This window comes from Conger conger, chromosome 4, assembly GCF_963514075.1.
Source record: "Conger conger chromosome 4, fConCon1.1, whole genome shotgun sequence".
NCBI lineage: Eukaryota > Metazoa > Chordata > Actinopteri > Anguilliformes > Congridae > Conger > Conger conger.
The window spans coordinates 61,627,413-61,642,473 of NC_083763.1; the positions used below are offsets into that span (position 1 = coordinate 61,627,413).

General features: G+C 41.3%; 1 protein-coding gene across 4 annotated transcripts in view; it reads left to right on the top strand.

Moving 5' to 3' along the window:
• Window positions 1–15,061, top strand: part of LOC133127078 (catenin delta-2-like) — a 256,199-nt gene that overhangs the window by 201,214 nt on the left and 39,924 nt on the right. For all 4 annotated transcript variants that reach the window (XM_061239702.1, XM_061239704.1, XM_061239703.1 and 1 more), the window contains 2 exons: window positions 7,948–8,065; window positions 10,124–10,309. In XM_061239702.1, coding sequence (XP_061095686.1) covers window positions 7,948–8,065; window positions 10,124–10,309 — 304 coding nt within the window. The remainder of the gene's footprint in view (window positions 1–7,947; window positions 8,066–10,123; window positions 10,310–15,061) is intronic.

Here is a 15,061-nt window from a genome sequence, read left to right on the forward strand (position 1 = left end):
TTTGACCGTGGAATGATTGTTGGTGTCAGACAGTCTGGTTTCAAGATGTCAGAAACTGCTGATCTCCTGGGATTTTCACACACAACAGTTTTTAGAGTTTGCAGTGAATGGTGCAAAAAACAATAAACATCCTGTGAGCAGCAGTTCTGCGGGAAAAAACGCCTTGTTAGAGGTCAGAGGAGAAGGGCCAGACTGGTCTGACAGGAAGGTGACAGTAACGCAAATAACCACACATTACAACAGTGGTATGCAGAAGAGCATCTCTGAACACACAACAGTCAAACCTCTAAGTGGATAGGCTACAGCAGCGTGAGCCCAATAACTAAAACAAATACTTTATAAAGTGCTCACTGAAGGTCTTTTCTCAATTTTTTTAATTCACTAACTTCCTACCTTTGCCCTGTATAGGAGTGCTGTTTTAAAGTAAAAGAGGGCAGGGTAACCGATCACTAAAAACATTTGGAAGGTACGCTTGATTGAATTCCATGTTAATTGTGTTCAATAAGTAATTAGCTGACAAAGTATGCTAATTGATTAGATGGAATTTATTGAGAGTGACAGAAAATAAATTAGACGAATAAGCAATAAAAGCCACGAGGCTCATTAACTACTGACAATTAGCTGTAACCTGCCTGGAAGTTTAAAACATACCTGAAGATCTTTCCCGCAATACCTTCCTCTACATGGGAAGTGCAGAGAGTGTCTTAAAGGCATAGGATCATCAGAATTTCTTTTACTAAGCCCAGTGAAAATACTTGCATTGATTTACCACAAATTTCATACTTTTCCTTTGAATAATTGTTTACAGTTGGCAGACAGTGTTTTTGGTCGATCGATTGAGAGAGAATATGTGTATGAGCCAAAATACACTTTCTCATCGGATGCCAATTTTGTATTCTCCTCCAACCCTGTATTCAAGTCCAAATACTTTATGAAGGGTGTCAAATGAAAGCAGTTCACAATTCCGCCCCGTCAGCAGGGGATTACACTGGCCATTCCGCACCAGGGTTTATTAAATAATTTTATCGTTTTGGAATATTGACAAAGAGCTCCTGATTATTGAACAGGCACTGTCAGACCATTGGTGCTACATCAAAATGATGGCCAAATAAATCATGCCGCTACAATATTATAATTGTGCCGCTCTTTTCTGCTTTTGACATCTGTGCGGCCCCTCGATGTACTGTGTGAAAAGCTGTCTGGGAAGAATAATGAAATCCTGGCTTATGCACGACCTGTCTATTCCCCGGTTTGATGATGCATTTTACCGTTCGCGCAGAGCAGGATGTCGAGACGTTCTCGGGGGCATTTCGTTTTCTCCCCATGATTAGAAGTCCAGTGTCTGCATTATTTTATGAAATTGCAAGCTTCCACCATCCTTAATGTGCAGCGTCCCACCTGCCAGAAAGAGCCTGATAAATGGCTGTTTTCCACAGCTCAGAGCTCTCTCCATTTTTATTTGCCTCGGCCGGGGGATCTCCGGGACAAGATCCATGAGCAAGCACGCATTTTTAATTGGATGCCGGCGATAGCCTGCACTGGTACAATGGCTTGAACAAGTGAGAGAGAGGGTGGGAGGGATGTGCTGAGTTATAACAGCTCCCGTTTATGAGCGAGGGTAGCCCTGGATTCCCTTATCTCAGCATGCTAATGTATCTGTTTCATGGGTCGTTAAAGCGGGGAAGTCTGACTGACTGTTAAACGGCCGGGTGCAGGCCAGCCGCGTCTGCCGCACACCCGGCACACGTGACGCATCGCGACGCTGTGATTACGCCGCCATGGAAACCCGCACACAGCCTGCACGTCTTCACACGGGGCCTGCCAGCTACGGCCTCTCTCCAATTACGTGGCTTAATAAAGATTCCCATCAAAAGAACCTCGCTCCCAACGCATGGGTTCATGAGATGGGGTCACCTGGCCTTGGCCTGTGTATTCGTACAAGCAGGGAAGGAATATTATGACAAACCGTTGGGGAGATCGGGGACAGTTGGGTTAGTTCTAACACAATAAATTTGACCAATAAGGAATGAGTTGTAGTAATGTAATCACTTTTGTAATAGTGGGGTAGGTTGTAACAGTGGCACTCCTTGCATTTGACATTAAGGTCCTGTTTAGACGACAACAGTTTCTGAAAAACAGATACGTTTTTTCCTTTCTTTTCCAAAAGCTTGCTTTTGCAACTCAACACCACAGAATAATACCACGCGCCTGCACATGCTGTCTTCTACTTGCGTTTAGACTGATTTGCGCGTGCGTATTCGGGTCCGTGTCGTCAGTTTCATGTCATCACCCACCTCCTCCCCTCACTCCTCCCACCGTTATCACAAGAATTGCGTCTTACCAATTTACACGGAAACGGTAAGGACGGAGTCATCAAATAATTCCACTCTGGAACCAGTTATCAAAAGTTAACGTTTTCAGCCCTCCAAAACGGTGTCATGGAAACGAAAGGCTCAAATGCAATAAAAGTGTGCCGTTTTCAGCAGGCACCATTGTCGTGTAAACAGTACCTAACTCACGCATTCTGTGATATTGTAGATGATGTCTAAATCACTAGTATTTCTAGCTGACAAATTTGGGTAGGTTATATCAAAGGTGCTCTAGCATAAACACTCATTGAATTATACATGTTGGAGCAAAACATGCTACAATTGTCCTTGGTCTTCATTTGCGGATGGGAGTCAACATTCATCCTTGTGCAATAAAAGAAAAACCTGCTTTTTAGGCATCCACTGGAACTGTACCCTGTAATCTTTGACTCTGAAATGTCAGTTAAGCATGGACACCTTAACCTGTACCATAGATACATTATTTAGTAAAAAAAAATGATTGTGCAGGGTGGACCAAACTGGTAGTGGATTTATGCCCAGAAGAAATTTTGTTTCTCCTTTGTTCAAAAGGGATTGCACAGTAATAACCTATGTTGTATCCCCTGCATCATTAAAGTTGCATTTGGAGAGCAGGCGGAACAGAATCTCATCCATTTCAATTCAAGTGAGATACCTCTAGGATGTGAATCATCACACTTTCTAATTAATGTTCTCCTTATAACAGTCATAGATGTTTGCCACGGTTCCCACAAATTTGCCAGAGAGCTTCTCCTGACTCCAAGGAATGCCCAGCTTTCGAATGTGCATCTGGTACTGAATACACACGACTTCTGAACAACGCTTCCCCAGAAGGCAACATTTCTGAGAAGCTTTTTGTCATTTTTCAACAGAAAAAAAGACCAGTCAATGGGATGCTCACTAATTCCAGACTTATTAATTATACATATTTTAAACTGTGATGAAAACAACAATGTTGCAGCATACAATATGGAGAATGTATTAATATGGATTAGGGATGCTAATTGGTATTTATTCATGCCCATGTGTAGTTGAAGCAAACAGGAAGATTAAATTAGTGATTTGAATATTGATGTTTGGAGTCACATTGGATAGTGCTAATTAATGTAGCATTTGTAATACTGCCATAAAGTGCTGGGTTTACAGAAGGGACTCATAGCATTTATACATTATGTGTGTGTCCCCATTCGTTAGTGGGGGTGTGCAATAAATATACTCTTCATGAGAGTTGCATTTACTTTTGCATTTAGTAAGTTACAAACTGATGGGACCGGATTGTAGGTGGTGGAGATGGGTGTCTGAAGAAAAGGCTGAATCATTATACTAAAGGTCAATGGAAATTTAGCTATTCTTGGAATCAAACACGTCAGAGCTGTGAGATATTGGGATTGATAACAAGGTCCTAGCAAATTAGTGTTCTCAGTCATTCTCATGGGAAATCTCGAGTTTATTCATTTATTTACTTTTGCACATATTATTCTGTTTACCCATAGGACACTGCAGATCCATTGTAGTTTTTGTTTTTTTTCTTTCAGTTAGTTTAGAAAGATACTATTGGTTTGAAACAAACAATGAAAAAACAAGATTAAAACAAAGGCAAGGAATACAAGTCTGGCAATGACTTAATGTATTCACTTCTGTCTCTTCAGTCTGCCCACGGATTCCTCTGCCAGGGAAATGTTCTCAATGTTTATTGAAAACATCTGTGAGCTACTACTGATTATAAAAATAGTAATATATTGACTCTGTCAATTATCTGTCAGAACCCAAAGATGTATACCGTGGCTTATTTTAATTGCTGTGCTACGTATCGTCATTTGTGTTCACATGCCTGAACTGTCTTTCCAGATAGTGTAATTACAAAGCACTTAGAACAAAGCAAAAGCCCACTGCTTAAGTACGCCCTCTTCTCTGCTATCATGGCTATATGATATCAGCTGTGTCCTGTTGTGTGCTCTCCTGAAGGGCTGTGCCTGGCGCTGTCTGCTTGGCGTGTGACATTGGCGATAAGGGAACGTGTGCCCATGCACACACCTGTCTCAGACAGGGCTATTGTGTGCTTGCGCTTCACCACAGAGACAAAATGGACGCCGAATGATCTTTCTTTGTTCACCAACTCATTATAAACTGCTTGGAAAGCAATACCAAACTGGATATCCATACTCTCCCTATTCCCATGCCGCAGACTCAAGGGGAGGTAGGACAATAGCAATTACGCATAGTTACAGGAAGCACTGGTCTGTATATAAAAACTCACTGTGTCGACAAGCCTCTTTTTTCACACTGCCAGAAGTGGTATTAGGACCACCTGGACATTAATTAAGTTTTAATCAGAGAGAAGACATAAAGACAGATTTGTCTTTGAGGCGTATATTTGGAAAAGAGTGAGGCATTATTTTTATTGCAGCATTGAATGAAAGCACCATCACAAACAAGATGCTTGAGTTCTCTGAATTGTGTTTAATTGTACAACAGCCACAGCAAATCAGGACCTAGGTTTTGTATCTCATCCGAAAGACAGCATCTCCTACAGCACAGAGTCCGCATCACTGCACTGGGGCATTGGGATTTGTTCGACCAGAGGGAAGGTCACCGCCTATGGGGCCACCAACACGACTTCAAGCAGCAACTTAGTTTTCCCAGGAGTTCTCCCATCTCCCATACTAACCAAGCCCGCACCTGCTTAGCTTCAGCCATTTGGCAGGAGTAGGGGACTTGTTGGTATGGCTGCTTGCCTTCTACCTGCAAGGCGGAGCTTGCACAGTAATTAGAGCTTGCATAGACACAGCAGGGTCGCCATGACAGTATACTCCACAGAACTCAGCACTGTTCTTATCCCACACATCTTCTCTACTCCCACCTAACTCTATGGAAATATTTCACTGCAGCCGCTGATATCAAAATCTTTTTTTAGGAGTAATTTTCAAACCCGGGTCTGTGTGATGGGTTTTTCTCACATAGTGTGTGTGTGCGCTCCTGTCGTCTAAGGCCCCGGCGCACTGAATGCAGGAGGAGAGAACGCGATGTGCTGGAGCACTGCGTTCTAGTAAAGGCTGTTCTACCCAGGATTGTGATGACTCCTTTTGAAGCAGAAGGCTGTGTAGGGTGCACTCATCCTTTAGCTGCTTTTTAGAATATTCTTTTATTGTTAGCTCTTATTGGCTTAGCAGATATCCTTTTCCATGAAGACATGCACATCTTACATTTTTATAAATGATCCTTTTATACATCCAGAAAATTACTGAAGTATTTCAGGTTAAGTACCCCTACTACCTCACTCAAGGGTGGAACTGCAGCAGACAATGGAAATGGAACTGATATAGACTACTAATAGGTTTTTTGTTATAATAAAACCATTTTTATTGAGTTTAGATAGTATATTGCAATGGTAGTAAGAAATTTAGGCTTTTCTTAGTATGTTTTAATGCATTCATGCATTCGTGCATTTGTATGTACATACATACAGTACATAGATTATTTGTTCTGTGTGGTATCGCTTTACTGCTTTGCTCCTGTGAATTAACAGTAAAGTTGTAGTGCATCGTAAAGCATGTCCCTTTCTGTGTCTGTTAATGATACGATATGGATCAGTGGGTCATGAACAGAACTAATATTGATGCCAATTCACGTTTTTATGGTTGTCACTGTAGAATCGAAGGCCATATGGAATTTATTGTTATTATTGTAGGAAAAGGTCAGCCATATGATGTGGTATACTGGGAACATGAGTTGATGGTAAGACTTCAGTGATATTATCATTGAACATGCAATACCGGGAATATTAAATGTGTCCTCCTTCCAGATAATGGCACCTTAAAGGGCACCAAGGACTGTTAACAAAGAACATCGTCTGTACATCTCCTTAGAGTTGGCTCTTAACATGTATCATCACACCAGAGGTGGGAATAAAATGAAGGCTTTCTGTAAGAAATCAATATGTGTTTGAAAATGAACCCCAGGAAAATTGTTTAGCTGGTGTATCAAGCACATATTAGGTCAATGGCCTGTACAAGGTTGATTTATAAATGCTTAGCTTGCCAAACCAAACACATTCCCTGAGCCTAGGGTTCTCATTGAAGGGCTCTAGGTGCCTTTAATCAATGTATGTAATGAACCATGCATGCTCTGTAAGACTGGTGAGCTCTCTGGGCTCATGTACTGTTATGCTTAAATGGCTATCTTTGATTAAGCCTGTTGACGATACAACCACATAATTTTGTAAAGGCAATTAAGCATATGTCCTAAAAATGTACTGTGTGTATGAACATAAAACCATTGGCCTTACTGTAATGTTAATAACTCAATATACCAAACAAGACAGATTTTGTTTTCTAACAGAATATTGCTGTTCAATATTATCAATGTCGTAATACTAGGTAAAAAAACATGGTGGAGTTATGTCACTCTTTTAAATAGTAATAGAAGATAGGGATTTGGTTGAGATGTATTAGCGTTTTGTACCACTTATTCTCGCTCTTTCATTACACTTACTACTTTTGGTATTACATGGAATTGATTGTGGTTGTACTGTGTGTGCTGAAAATTAATTACATTGAGGTGGATTATGGAGTATAGTAGCAATTAACATGGAGAGGCTTTTGATTTGTGATTTGTGATTGTGCTGTGTATATGTTAAACTGGGTGAGGCTTCCTCTGTAATTTTGTACTTCATCACAGTGTCTCAGATCTCCAGCTTCACAGACTAAGCTGATCTCCTTATCAGTGCTTTGGACCTCATAGAATTTTTATTCTGCTTTCTTTATTAGGTGCAAAAAAGTCAATTATTATTATTATTGAGTACAATCATTATAAACTTTAAAAAGCCAGCATAACACTAAAAATGAACATAATAACAATTTATTCATGAAAAAAATAAAACACTGGACTAAATAAAGCTTGGGTGCCATCTTTTTCTTTGTTTAGTTTGAAACACCTGAGGTCAGGCCAAGTTGTGTTTTGAACTGTACTGTATTCTCCAGCCTTTCAAAAAAGGACTGCTCTCTTCAAAGGCTTGGGGATTTTGTGCTACTCTCAGATTTAACAAAGATAAGCCCTATGCAACCAGTCAATAGTTATCTGAATTCGATCTGTTTGGGAATAGTTTGGGAAATAAAGTGAATAGCGTTATGTGTATTCTGGTTACATTGGAGACAAGGTGAATGACCTTGAGTTACACTTCACAAGATTTCAAGGTGAATGTAACATATGTATTAAAAATATATTAAACCCATACTAAATATTCCAGTGCATGGCCCAGCATATATTTGGGATAATACCGTAGCTATTTTTACAGCAAGTTCTATTTCACAAAGGACCACAAAATTATTCCGAAAATATTTCTTACACATACTTTAGACAGAACATGCTGTCAACAGTTAGTTGCTGAATAATATGCGGATCTGGGTGTGTGTGGCGGGGCGTAACCTCTGCTGCTCGTACCTGTACCATCGTACCACACACTCCGTAATGATTGGTCCTGTTGTGTGGTGTCCGGCAGGCTATTCCTGCCTCTTTGTCCTTGAATGTGGAGGTCCGCCCGGGTGTTGGTTTTGGGGTCTTGGCGCACTGGGACCCGCTCACCCCGCTGCCTGTGTTGCAGGAACGTGAGCTCGGCGGGGGAGGAGGCACGCCGGAGGATGCGGGAATGTGAGGGACTCACCGACGCCCTGCTCTACGTCATCCAGACGGCGCTGGGGAGCAGCGAGATTGATAGCAAGGTTTGACTTTGTATTTCCTTTCCTCTCTCCCTATTATCCCGGCTGCCATAAAGACGGGCCTGTAAAAAGCCAACAGAGGCCTCGGCAACAAATAAACAGCGTTGTGGATGGTTGCCTTCTCAAGGTTGCCGTGGCCGTGTCTGAAGATGGCATCCTTTAATCACGGTTTCACTGCCGGCCTCCCGCGACACCTCAGATGGCGTAATAGGAGGGCTGTGATACTCTCATAGTAATGAGAATTGAACGCTTGGCCAGACGGTGGCAGAGATCTGCCCGGCACCCTGCCAGTGGTCATATTCCCAAAGTCATTGACAGACATCCTACCGGGGGCAATTTCACTTCATTTTGTCGAGGTCTTTCTAAAATGATTCTCCACATTGTCACCATTGATTGTGTGTAACCTAGAGCGAGCCCCTGTTGAAGGTGTCCAGACCCTGAAGGGAAATTGTGCCCTGAAAATGCACAATAGTCTGAGCAGGGGTTGGAGGCTGCAGTAGACTTTGTCTGCCGCAATAATTTGATAGGTAACTATCAATGTCAAACATCAGTCAATTGTCCTGCACACACATACAAGGTGTGAAACCCCTCTCAGATGACTGAACTTCAAGGAGAAATGTTGTTATTGTCTGAGTATTGTGGCCTTTTTTTTGAAGGTCCAATGTAAATCCATGCTTCCCGAAACACCTTGTGCTTTCATCTTCCTCTCAACATTTGGAAAATGTCAGCATTCAACTTTAATTACAGGGGTCTTTACCTGTCTTATAGAGAATGCATCTTCCAGTCTCTCCTCTAGGCCTTGAGCCTTTTTTATCAGGAAATCACAGGGGAAAGTATATAGCTGTAATGAAATTGTTGGAAAGGAGCCAGGAATCTGTGAAGCTGTTTTTTTGTGATTGCAGAGATGTGAAGTGCTTTGCCCAGATCCTGGCTTACTTTCAGCGTTTATGAAGGCACTTTGATGTAGTGGCTTCCAGGATTGTGAAATTTTGCTGTGATAAAAGCAGGTCGCACAGTGAGAGGTTGTCTTAACTCACCAATCCCTCCAACCACCAGCCAATCACTTTAAGGTCAGGATATCACATTCTATTTTGCAGCAGCATGGGTTTATTAATCTGCCATAGAATAACACTGGAGAATGTGTCAAAGTTTCATTTAAAACCTCTGAGAAATCATGACATGAGATGTCTAATTGTTAGAGCTGGCCCTTGGCCTTCATTTGCCTAACTGTAATTCACAAAATGATGCTTATAGTTTACAAATAAGACAGTGGGTGGTGCAGTGAATGAGGCTGTTTACTTCATTACTCTCATTCATGAAGATGATATTGTGACTCTACAGCCATTTTCCTGAGCAATGAAGCAATACTGCCTCCATTGCTCACACATGCTGAAATTACACTCCTCTTAGCCATTGCTATGAGCTTTATGAGCTGGTCTTCTAGCTCATAAAGCGTCGGTCACATCAGCCTCAGATGTGTGTATGGGATATGGACAAGCCATCGCAACTGAAAATGTAAACACCAGCACCAACCGTTTTTGAATTTTTTGCTGCTGAGTAATTAGCAATGAGCATTAGCTTATTTATTTTTGCATGGTGCCGCTTTAAGAAACCAGTAATGAAAATGTCTTAACCCTTCTATGTTTCCTTAATTTCCTGAAGCTAGTCATATCATATCATATCATATCATATCATTTTGCCAAGGCAAATTATGTAATATACAAATGAATTACACCAGTTAATATGAAATATTACTGTTCTTGATGCACAGGCACACTACACTCCCTTTAAAAAAAAACATTACCGTTTTTCAGCACTCTTGATTATTATTTGCCTGATCCGCAGTATGTTACAGGGGTAAATTGCATGAACTGTCTTTTCTGGCGCTGGGCCCATTTCGGTTGTAAATAAATGTTATTGGCAATTAGAGTGTAATTACAGAGTGGAGGGAGAACGGGACGCCCCAGCTCCATCAGCAGCTGGGCTTTACAGACTCTCTCAAAGCCCTGGGCTGAGGTCCATGCACATCTGCTGAGATCTTCTGTTCCCATCTCCTTTCAGACCATAGAAAATTGTGTGTGCATCTTGAGGAACCTCTCGTATCGGCTGGCTGCAGAGACTTCTCAGGGACAGCAGATGGGCACGGATGAGCTTGATGGATTGCTTTGTGGCGATGCCAACGGCAAGGATGGCGAGAGCTCGGGGTGCTGGGGGAAGAAGAAGAAGAAAAAGAAGGCGCAAGATCAGGTGGGAAATTTGACTGCAGCTGATTGCAATTAGCCGCTTTTTTGCAGTCGGCGGTGGAGGCGATGAGGGAGCGGGTGTGAGGAGAAAGGTCCTTATCCGATGGATAATTAGTTGTTTTACAAGGTTGATTTCTTGCTACCAGGAAGTGGTGTTTGCGAGCCATGTGCAATTACTGTTCCTGCAGTGTTGGAGTCACTCCGCTAAAAGCCTGAGTGCTCTCAACGCCGACACTGCCTCTACGAGGCCATGTTTGCCAGAGGGTGCTGAGAAACCTTATTCCTGATTCATAAAAGGGGTTTGAGCTGGACATTCTTCAATTCATAGACAGGGAAGCACTGTAAAAGTGAGCTGCTCTGCTTATTTGTTAGTTTTTTTTTTATTATTTCCTCCTGTTTTTCACCACAGTTGAGAATCCCAGTTGTGATTCTGAAATGAGTGCTGGGCAGCAGTCCTTCCAGTAAAGGGAGTAGGGAGCGCTGCAGCTGACTCTTTTCCTCAACACGGGCCATGCAGCAGCGCAGGAGGGATGCATAGCTCCCTGAAAACCATTCCTAGCCTGTGGGCAGCTGGCATGACTTTGGGAGGTAGTTGATACAGTGGTAATTGAAGGAATCCTGGCCAATTTGAACCCATTTTGCCACTGATAGGACTGTTCCAGTTGTGTTCTCCCACTTGGCTGATAAGCAAGTTGTTTTGTTTTTGTTGTTGTTGTTTTGTGTGATTTATTTCTAATCGCTAATTCACTCTCAAGTGTTTTCCTTTACCTAATCTTACCTTGCCTAATACAATTTTTCTCATTAAAGATTGTATTATTTACTCCTAATTTAATTTTCACATGGCAAGGGAAGATTTCTGAGAAACATGCTGGGTCAGTGTGACTCTTAGGGTCGTCTCTTGCACTATATTATACTAATAACAGTCCTGTTGGCAGCTGTTTCATGACAGATATGTTGAGGTTATAGTAGATCAGAGGTTAGGCTACAAGAGCAGGGATTGAATAAGTGAGATCACATGCTTCCTTGGCTGTATGAAAGGAAAATATCCTCTGTTGGACTGCATGGGGCAACGAATCTAGACAAATTCCCACAGTTCGGATGTTGATTAGATATGAGTGTCCTTCCATCAGTCTCTGTCATTGATAAGTCATGACTGGCCATGGCAGACTCACATTCAGCTGTTGTACAAGCACTCCATTTGCTTGTCAGTCTGAGAAGTGTCACTGAGGTGATTTAACATTAACATGTTAAATGTCAAGACTGATGAAAGCCAAGAAATAAACTACCCCCAGCTAGGTTCAGTTGAAAACCCGGCTACATTTGGTTGAGTTTTCTAGCCAACTAGGACATAGCCAGGCTAAAGAGTGTCTGGGTAAAACCTGAGCTATATTTGGATTAACCTAGACCATTTATGTCAAAACATCTCTCAACCTAGATTTCCACCACCCCAGAAGTCCAAATTCTGGCTTTTGCTCACAGGGCTGTGTCACTGGAAAGATGATGACTGGACTGTCACTAGCTGCATAGGGCTTTCACAGAGTTATTTCCAACGGCCGAAAGGTAGCACCAGTCACAGGTGTACAGTAAATGACAAACTCAGGCTGGCAGGTGACCTCATTGTGCTTGAACTCGATGGTCATTTTCGCCCGGCCATTTCCACTGTATCCCAGGTATGCACAGCAGGTTAAAACAACCTCCACATCTACGATTGGACCAGCAGGAAGAGGCTACCCCAGTCATTGTTTGGGTGCAAGATGATCACACAGAGGCTCACAACTCACTTATATTCATCAAAGCAAAGGAATGAGATTGTGTTAGGAACACTTCAGTTTCCGGCAATGGATCCTTTTTAGTAATTACAGTTTTGTGTGGAGCACCCAGACGACCAGGGAAAGTTGTGCATGCTATATCAGGCCTGCATACAGTTCACATTGTTTCAATGGTGGCCACAAGCTCGACTGACCTTGCTGGGTTTTTACTTCCCCCTGTTGATCGGCCCTGTTGACAACAGCATTAGCAATTATAATTTTAAATTCACCTCTGTTATTGCAATGATACTCAATTTAATTGCATCTGCTAGCAAGTTATTCATAATAAAAAATAAATAAAACAAATTTAGTCATATTTGATGCTTTTTTTTGCACATTCAATGTAAGTAAAAGAAATCCAGCACATTAATGCTCTGAATTAATACACCACCTAATGTGGAAAGCTATGGGTTTCCACATAACCAGTAGTGTGTGTATTATGGATTTAAGATGAAAGCAAGAAATGATATATACAGAACCATGCATGCTTAAGCTGACAAATTCATAATCTCATAACCATCCTTAAAAAATACCTAATACCTGTAAGTGCCATAGACTCAAACGTTCTACAAATGTGCTCATTTGTATTACACACATAAAGTGTGTTAGTTTAAACTGTATGTGAATAGATTTTCCTGGGCACATATTGCTTCCCAGCAGACACAGTGACCTCAGGAGATGGACATTGGCAGCACGCATTTAGATTTTGCCAAATGGCAAAGATCGAAGCATATTGCTAAATTTAACTGCGGATGCCCCCTGATATCACTTCCTGGGCGGAATGTTTCAGCCGCCCAGCTGTACATGGAGTAAAGCGATTAGCCACTTTAAAAGAGGACACCTGGGCCTCGCGGCACAGGAAAGTAATGTACTCCCTTAAATCATTTATCAATGCGCTGCAGCGAGCTGGGCTGCAGACTGAGGCCGGCGTTTTTCTTCAGGGGAGCTCTGCTGTTTATCGGCCCTAATTGACTGGAAGGGAATCCTGTAGCCCGCCGCAGCCGCGCTAATCCCTCAATCTGCTCGGACGTGGAGGAAATGCACTATATCCCTCCCAAGTAAATATATGAAGTTTTCATTTTTAATCAGAAGTGCGGTGAAGGTATTAAATCATCAGCTGGACATTTTCTATTCCAATTTGAAATAAATTAACTACTGTGTCAAAATACACATGTACGAAAATGCATAGCAGTTGAAACAGTGGGAGGTGATACATAATTTAAAAGGGCCAAATTTATACATTATGAAACAAGGTAGGGCGACGGGAAAGTAAAACAGTAAAAACTAAATTTTAATTGAAAGACTAATACAGCATGAGTGGGTTGACTGTGATAACCATTAAGTCAAATTAGGTTGCTGTGCTGCTTTACTATAACATCACTGGCCCTTATTTCAAATATTATATGCTATTAGCCAGTGTCTCTTTAGGGCAGTCTCCTACACTACACATTTTGAAGGGTTCTGGCAGCAGCTGTTTTATAAAAGCAATGTGGAGATTAACCTCGTTCAGAGGTTAGGCTGCAAGGGTATGGATGGAATAAATGAGTATCAGAGGCTTCCTTGGTTGTATAAAAATAGTGCGGGTTGACTGTCATCGGCATTTAGCCAAATTAGGGTGCTTTGACTTACTGCGCCCCTTAATCTACAGTAAATTCACTTTTACCGAACAGGGTATTTCAGTGTCAAATCGACAGAAGCCCACTGTTGGCCAAAGCTGTGCATTAGCATGTTTCCTTAGCAAACAAGGCCAGGCACAAAACTGAAACTTCCAAAGTTCCTCAATATAATCTACATTCTGGAAGGGCCCTGAACTGGGATTTCTTAGTTTGTACACAGCTGGAGCTGTTTGACTGCAGTTATTCTATTTAATGGTTTGCAGAATATGAGCATCTTCTAGCAGACTAATATAGTATTTTAAGTGGTTGGGAGTTTATGACTTGGGTGGTGTTCAATTAAAACAATGTTGTATAAGATTCATGGGATGCCAGAAGCCAAACCAATACAGTAAATCAGAGCTTCACTGCAAGGATAGTCATTGGTTATGCAATATCGTTTCCAGAAGGTTTTACAAAAGCGGTGTATTTGTTTTGTTTTTTTCGTTAAAAATTTCTGAAAATCAGTGCTTGTAAGCACCAACTGTTTTCACATATAATAATGAATATTAAACAAAGGTTAAACTAGTTAATTGTACATAGCTTGACATGGTTGCAACATTAATGATTCATCTTCAGAGAGTTAATACACCTCACACTATAATAGGGTATCATCAGCAGCTGATATAATCAGCAGAATTGAGTTAATGCTGGAATGTAACAGAAAAGTAAGTCTACTTTAAACCAAGCTATCGAGCTATGTCACTCATCAGTACTATGGCTGCCAGAGTAAGGTCTTCTCTTAGATATATTACCAAAATGAATTATGCTCTTTAAAGCATTTGACATTTTTGTTGTGCCTCCCTGCGAAAACAAATTGGGTTATTGTAGTCTAAAAGAACTGTCAGAGTTATGTTCATATACTCTGTCATCATTTCCTGCCAGATGGCAGAGCATTTTCCAGAATACAATGGAAAACATGCAAATTATTTGGTACTGACTTTTGCTTCTTGTCTGGGGAAACACATATTGGTGCCAATACAAAGGATTGCCGTACAGTTGGATTTATGGCAAGAATTTCCTTCAATTGGTCAGCCCTGGATTGCACCGTGGTGAACAAAACACAGTATGTTTATCATTCTGTGCTTCAGAAATATGCAGCATTGACCAAAGTTCATGGAACTATTTCATGAATCATAAAAACTCCATCCTTGAATGAATAGCGCATTGCTTTTTTTTATATAGTTCACTTTAGGTAAATTTGTATTGAAAAGGTTGTTTCATCATATTTCATTGAAAAAAATTTTTTTTCTTTTTGAATCACAATAATACATTCCAAAAAGTGCGAGGTAGAAT